This window comes from Sinocyclocheilus rhinocerous, unplaced genomic scaffold (assembly GCF_001515625.1).
Source record: "Sinocyclocheilus rhinocerous isolate Xijiao unplaced genomic scaffold, SAMN03320098_v1.1 scaffold865, whole genome shotgun sequence".
In the NCBI taxonomy this organism is placed as follows: domain Eukaryota; kingdom Metazoa; phylum Chordata; class Actinopteri; order Cypriniformes; family Cyprinidae; genus Sinocyclocheilus; species Sinocyclocheilus rhinocerous.
The window spans coordinates 104,909-112,802 of NW_015646167.1; the positions used below are offsets into that span (position 1 = coordinate 104,909).

At 35.2% G+C, this 7,894-nt stretch overlaps 1 protein-coding gene across 1 annotated transcript; it reads left to right on the forward strand.

Moving 5' to 3' along the window:
• The first annotated feature begins 106 nt into the window (after positions 1-106).
• Positions 107-4,289, forward strand: LOC107707044 (4F2 cell-surface antigen heavy chain-like). Its single transcript, XM_016510921.1, has 8 exons — positions 107-298; positions 385-572; positions 934-1,108; positions 1,594-1,626; positions 1,973-2,038; positions 2,254-2,551; positions 3,739-3,801; positions 3,922-4,289. The coding sequence occupies exons 1-8, from the start codon at positions 138-140 to the stop codon at positions 4,267-4,269; spliced, it is 1,332 nt and encodes a 443-aa protein (XP_016366407.1). The 5' UTR covers positions 107-137; the 3' UTR covers positions 4,270-4,289.
• The last annotated feature ends 3,605 nt before the right edge of the window (positions 4,290-7,894 follow it).

Sequence of the window (7,894 nt, forward strand, 5' to 3'; positions counted from 1 at the left end):
ATATATATATATATATATATTAACAATAAACCTTATTTTTATGATGTAATGAATCTGTTCACTAGTTTTTTAGTTAATCCTTTTACTCTGTTTTAATCCAGTATTTTTAAAAGGCTGTCCTTACATAAAGAGAAGACATGAAGGACGTAGAACTGAAGGAGGTGGATCAGGAAAAACAGCTAATGACCGGACAAACTCAAATAAATGGCTGCGTGAAGGTCACTGTCCCAGAGAATGCTGGAGTGAAGTATACTGGCCTCTCCAAAGACGAGTTAATTAAAATCGCCAGTACAGCTGGGTAGGCAACCTTCATGAGGATTATGACATTAAAATGAAACATTTGACAGTCTGTCTGTTTGATATAGATTTGCTTATTTTCTGCAGGTGGGTTCGGACTCGTTGGGTCTTGCTGGTTTTGTTCTGGTTCGGCTGGATTGGCATGTTAGCTGGAGCAATAGTAATCATAGTACAGGCCCCACGCTGTAAACCCATTCCTGAGATGAACTGGTGGAATGAAGGTCCTCTGTACCAGATATCTGACGTGAATGCCTTCTCTGAAAAGGGACTGAAAGGTAAATGGGATTTTTTTTGTCCACACCAGTTTGTTATTTGAATAACAATTATAAAGCGATTTTAGATTTTTAGAGGTTTTCAATTCTTGTCATTTTTTTAGATCAGTAGCCTTGTTTTTCAGTATTTTACAGAACCACAAACTGTACATACTGTATACACATGCAGCAGCCAAAACATTTGTTGAACTTTTCAATTCTTATATATCAACACTATATAAGAAGTATTATAGTCATTGCAGATTAGTCATGTTAAAAAAATACCTGCTCAAGGTTTTATTTCATAATGGTCATAATGTGAAAACAGGCTGAGGGTTCATGACGGTATCAATGCAATAACTTCTCTTTCTCTCATTCTCTGTAGGAGTGGAGGAAAAGCTGGACTATATGAACCAGATGAAGGTGAAGGGCCTTGTTCTGGGTCCGATACACACTGTGCAAGCAGACCAGCTGGATAAACTAAATCTGGTTTCAGTTAAACCTGAAGTAGGCACTAAGAATGATCTGGAATCTCTGCTGAGCCAAGCACACAAAAAAAGGTGACCTTTGACCCTGAATGGCCTTTTACCCAGGAGTACCTTGTGAAATCTGACTGCCAATGAAGGCTTGCTAATATGTCAAAGGGCTGTACATTGTAATTATCCTCCATGTCTACATCCAAAACAGACCTCTAAACATTGAAGTCATTTTACCTTTGCTTTTTTGATCTCTCTATGCATAATATTCTTGAAAGTCTGCCTAAAGTAGAGAATTATGAGTTTCACCTTTGACCTCTGTAGAGACTGAGTTTATTATTTTAATTTAGGAAAGACATTATATTAGCCAAAAGAGTGTCCTGAAGATTTTTTTTTAGCAGATGAGGGATTTCATAAATGGAAATGAAATTAGATTAACACTACAATACAAATATTAAGCATGTGCTAACTTAATATAAAACATCATTGTATTTCCCCACCCCTTCTTTTTCCCTGCTCTCTCTCTCTCTCTCTCTTTCTCTTGGAGTTTGTTCCTCTGTCTTTCGCAGGTATCTCAATAGTGCTGAATTTAACACCCAAATATGAAAATGCTTCATCCTGGTTCAACAATGCTACAGCTGTTGCAGAGAAAATCAGAGTAAGTGCTGATAAGAAAGAGGAAATTGTAAAGGGAGGCCTATTTTTGTGGACAGTGAATATGGGTAGATGAAAAGATAGTTGAGAAAGGAAGCATTAAAGAGTCAAACAAGTAAGATCCTATCTCTTATCTTAGAAAAACAGCAGATTTAAGATATTAGAATTACATTTATACAGAAGTATATATAATACCAATTCATATATTTTTGTAACTATTTTTATTTATTTGTTTTTTAGGAAGCATGTACATACTTTTGGTTTGATTTGGTGGTATTTTCTTGCCTGACCTAGGAGACATCATGAAAACAGACTCATGGCCAGGCTATATTCAACCAAAGTGTCCAGACCAAAAAAAGTGTATGTGTCTGTAATTGTGTGCTAAGAACTAATCTAAATAGTGATTTCATATTCTTCTGATTTGTTTACACCTGCTGGCCAGATGGGGTATTGAGCACTGCTGCTTGCTCACTCTACTTGGGCCAAGTGTCTTTCCACTTTCTGTTTTCTTTAGCTTTCAAGAACCAATAATTTTTTCAGCTTTCACTTTTTTTCTTTTTCCTCATGACTTTCAGAGCTCTGATGGGATCAGTCACCGGTCTCTCTGTGGATGAGGTCTCTCTCGTGCTGAACCGCTCAGGTGTTGACCTGCTCTTGAATGGACTGCCTGATCTGGCTGAGCCCGGTGAAAGACAGGCCCAGGTAATAAAGAACCACTACTTCAGTCACCTGCAGATGAGTCTGGGCTGGTGTCTGAGTGGACGGACTCTGGGTTCTCCAGCAGTGCCTGTAAGGCTCTATCAAATGCTGCTGTTCACCCTCCCGGGCACACCTGTGTTCAGCGCTGGAGATGAGATTGGACTGAAGGCCGGGGTGAGTAGAGCATAAATAAATATATGGGTAGCCGAATCAGTGTTTGGTTGCAAAATTCAGAATTAAAAAATTGGCTCCCTTTAAATTCATTAGTTGGAATTTGAATTGAATGGGTTACACTCCACAGATTGTGACTGAATTCAAAATGACTGGAGAAGAATTTAGTCTACTAAACTGCGATTCAAAGAAATTCAGCACATAAAATGTATTCTGGTAACTTAGTGTTCTTGGTTCACAAAAACAATAGTTAATTAAATATGCTAAAATATATCAGCTACGTATTTTCATATGCAAATTTTCATTATCTATCTGTCTGTCTGTCTGTTCGTCCGTCCGTCTGTCCGTCTGCATATCCTTAGTCCATATTTAAGGCCTATGAATACTTTTTGCAAATGTTCTAATATTGCAATGAAAAGGAAGTAGCTGGTCTTTTCTTTTATATTGTGACTTAAGAATTACAAGGTCAAAAAAATGCACAGGTAAATTGTTCATAGTTACATTAATAACATGCATTTAGAAAATTTCAATTCATGTCAACTTCAGATATTTTTAAACATTCATTCTAGGCTTTGTCAAGTAAATATTCCAAGTTTTTTTTTTTCTTCAGTTTTTGATTTTAATTATGCTTTCTTGTAAATCCGAATTTCAGTTCTTAATCTACCTCAATTTAAATTAATTTTAAATTCATGGACTGAATTGGAATTTAAAATCCATTTTTAATTTAGTTCTTAATGACTCATAAACCTGTTGAAAAAGGGACAGAAGAATACAGTTTTTTTTTTTCATATATTACTATTTATGTCTTGTAAGTTTATAGATAATATGTATTTAAGTTTAGTCTGTTTCAAGAGATGCTTAGACCAGGTCATAGAAAAGAATAAATAAAAAAATTAAAATCAAGTTGCCTTTAAGCCAAATGTGCTGTATTCAGGTATAGGTATAAAAATACTTAGTCTTCAACCTATTGCTCTGCTATGACTTTGTAAAATAGTCATAAACTGTGTAGTTGTATATGTGCTATATAGCCACTTGCGTTGTGTTATGAATTGCCATCTGACACATTTCTTAATGCATAAAATCAAGCTTGTGTAGCTAAAAGCATTAGAAGCGAGTAGCTTTGAGGCCTCAGTCTTATATTTATATTTAGCGAAGTTACCAGCTGATGACTTAAGATTCCTCCTTTACAGGAAAATCCTAAAATAATGTGGGACTTGGAATACCCAGTAGTAGAGACGAATGCAACAGCAAAGGTACATTTTGATTATTCACATGACTATTCATAACAAGTAGATATGATCTCATCACTGTACTAATTACAAATTTAAATCCAGAACACTGCATCTTGCTCTCTCTATCTTCCACTCATTCAGACTCTGCAGGAGGAGCATATCGCAGTTCGTAACTTCTTCAAAACACTCACTCATCTGAGGGGAAAAGAGCGATCGCTTGTGCACGGAGAATATGTCAGCCTTTTCAGTTCACCCACTTCATTAGCATTTGTCCGCCTCTGGGATCAAAGCGAACGCTTCCTTACTGCCATGAACTGGGGAAATGACCCTGTAACCATGAACCTCACTTATAGAGACCTGCCGACACAAGCTCAGGTTCGCCTCACCACAGATGCTGCGAATCTAGCCGTGGATAGCATGGTCTCCTTAGAGAAGTTTCAGCTTGGGCCCAAACAGGCTGTTCTGTTGTCTTATCCTTATGCTGGTTAGACAAACATATGCAGATCCTCACATATAGTCTCAGAGCTGTTTGTTTTTCTCTGAGGTCTCATAAAATGGTGTCTTTTTGCTTCGAGGCGTTTAAGTAGTCTAAATATTACAAATCTTAAAGTGATTTAAAAGAACCTTTTTTCAATCATTGCGTGTAATAAATTTGACGTCTCTTATCTACTAATAAAGTTGAATAAAAAGGTTTTCCATGTCTGCTTTCAGTGCAAAGACGTGTTTATACAAAACCACCTTAAAAATAAATCAACTTGACTACAAAATCTGATAAATGTTTACTGCTGTATGTGTGTCCTTTTTTAAATCGGTGTATTTTATAATGAAAAAACTTGACTTTATGCTCACAATACATAATTGTTGTGCGCTTGTGTCTTGGCTCCACGCCATTTGTCGTTAGTTCTCAGGGCAGGAAAAGGAAGACTCTAAAGTTAACAGGTGTGTGTGTGTGTATGTGTGTCATGTGCGATCGTGATATGCACTATATAAAACTTACTTCCTGCACACTTTAGCTTGTAAAAAAGTAACATTTCTTCCAGCACCTATATGCAGAATGGGGTCAGCGTGACAATTCATAAATCTAGTTCTTCAGTTAAGAAATAAGTAACATGATGGCTCATTATCACAAAGTTTAATTTATACAGTAATTAAAATATTCTAGACACTCTAGATTTTTTTTTTAACTCAGGATGTGCACTACTGCATATGGGGGAAAGTGCCTCTTAAGTTATAACAACAAGATTTGGTAATTTTATATTTTACCTGATGCCCCATTTGTTTTTTTGTTTTTTTTTAATGACAGTCTAGTGTTGATTAATGTAAGGTCATAGGTCAAATCTGAAATTTCAATGGTGTATAATTCTCATTTATTTACCTTTTGTTTCTGCAGGTCCCATATAATATTTTCTTCGGCAATAAACCGTATTCTGGGCTTGAATCTCTGTGTTAACATGTGTATGAGACAGAAAGAGATCGATCTTGTAAGAAATCTTTATCTAATTCTGATTGTGAACTTTCCCAGATATAAGTGGTGGTGAGGGCTGTTCGTTTGCATGTCCTCCCACAGACAGAAGAAGAATTTTGCAGTACAGAAAAGTTACAAATCCAGACAAACTACAAGAGCAAAATGTATTTATTGTATTCGATTGTAGTGATAAACCATCAGAACCCTTTAAAATAAAATTAATACATTTTGTAATTTCTGTTCATTATAAAAGAGCAATTATTTATAGTATCAATAAAAATAATAAATACAATTATATTAATAACAATTAATATTCATAAAATCTAAATCAAGTTAAGTGAAGTTTACAACATACAAGGTACAAGGTAAAGAACAGAAATAGATCACAAAAAAATGTTTGGTGAGAACTAAAAGATGTTTGGTAAAAACTACAATCAAAAGTGAAAAAACATCCAGGTCAGTTGATATTCAGATAAAGACTGAACAAAACAACACAGTTTCTACATGTAACATATTTTACCTTCAGCGCTTTGCTATTTAAACATTTAAACTCAATTAATGTGCACTGACTGAATCAAAGTTAGCTTGTGCTTTCCTGTTTTATTACACTTAAAAATCTAGACACCGACACTATCAATGACACTCATTTTGGTGACATTTTTGTTGTAAATATTAGAGCTGCATGTGTTTAAGTAATTGCAACGTAAGTATGTGACCCTGGGCGTCATAAGGGTCAATTTTTCGAAATTGAGATTTATACATCATCTCAAAGCTGAATAAATAAGCTTTCCATTGATGTATGGTTTGTTAGGATAGGACAATATTTAGCCGAGATAAAACTATTTGAAAATCTGGAATCTGAGGGTGCAAAAAAATCTAAATATTGAGAAAATCGCCTTTAAAGTTGTCCAAATGAAGTTCTTAGCAATGTATATTACTAATCAAAAATTAAGTTTTTATATATTTACGGTAGGAAATTTACAAAATATCTTCATGGAACATGATCTTTACTTAATATCCTAATGATTTTTGGCATAAAAGAAAAATCTATAATTTTTACCCATACAGTGTATTTTTTGGCTATTGCTACAAATATACCCCAGCGATTAAAGACTGGTTTTGTGGTCCAGGGTCACATATGAGGTATAAAACACTTATTTGTACAACTGCTTCAAACTATTATTTTTTTATTTTACTTCACTATGACAATGTAAATATTTTATTCATTTTTGTATTATTTTACAAAAGTAGTACTGGATAACACTAATAAACCAAAGTTTTGTAGTTGGAAGTGACATAATCTTAACATTAGAAAAAGGACTACATTATAAAATTATAAACCGAAATATAGCAAATTGTGTTTGGTCATTATACTATTATTTGTTTATAAAAAAAAAATGTTTGAAGCAATATTTGTGCACATAGTAGTTGTGATACTGTGATTCTGTCTCAGACGGCTTTATAACAGCTGTTTGTGCATGTGTGTGTTGATCTGAATGTCAGCGGGGGTACAGTGATATTTCAGAGTCGTCGGAGACAGCGACGTGTTTCTGGTAAAACACAACGTCGCACTCTTGAGATGACAGAGTGTGGTCACAAACCCGTGTGTGTGTTACATGTATTTGTCAAACGTGTCTTCATGTCTTTGTGTGTGTGTGTACCTATGTGATTGTGTGTGTCTTTTCTGTGGGGATGGGGCTTTCGTTTTGACTGTTGGCAACTTTTGACGGCAGCGAATCGGGTTTTTTGAGACTGAAAATGGAGTCAAATCACACAGCAACTTATCTTAATCAACTTAAGTCATTCACTTGAAATGCCTTTAAAATCAGGAAAAATTTCTGGTAACTTTGAACCACACTCACCGTTTCATGTTTTGTACAGGCTTTATCATGTCTGGCTCTGTTTCTCTCTCTCCTTTTCCTCCCTCCTTCTCAATAAGAGAGACGAGAGAGAAAGACACAACGCCCCCTCTCGCCCTGTTGATGTGAAACTCATCACCGAACAATGCCCAGTCATGCCTGACTCTCGGTTTTACTGATACAGCCTACTCACATCACTAAACTTCATTAAACCCTTTTATCTTGAACCCCATCTTCATCTCAAACGTTTCTTCATCACCCCCTCCATTATCACTACCATCATCATCACCAAACTATATTATTCTCAGCAAAAGTGTGACTTTCGATATCAAATATATACCGTTGTTTGTCAAACTCTTCAAAATCTCTGCATGAAATAGTGACTCTCCCTAAAATGAATGAGGGCGGCTGCGTTGCAATTTCAACAATCATTTTCATACCTCATCATTAATAAAGGCCTACTGAAATATGTCACCTACACGTAGAGATGGTAACCTGAATCTTAAAAATAAAAATTCTGTCAATAATGACTTATTCTCATGTGCGTTCCAAAGACTATGACTTCTTATGTGGAACACAAAAGAAGATATTTTGAAAGAAGTCTCATACAAGTCAGCGTTGTTTTTTGAACTCCTTTAACTTTCATTGTATAAACATAAAAAGTCCAAACTTGCTTTAAAATGTCTTTGTGTTCAGCAGAAGAAAGAATGTCATACTAGTTTGGAACAACATGAAGTTGAATAAATGATTCATTTTTATTAAGGGTGAACTGTTCCTTTAAGGGCCATTT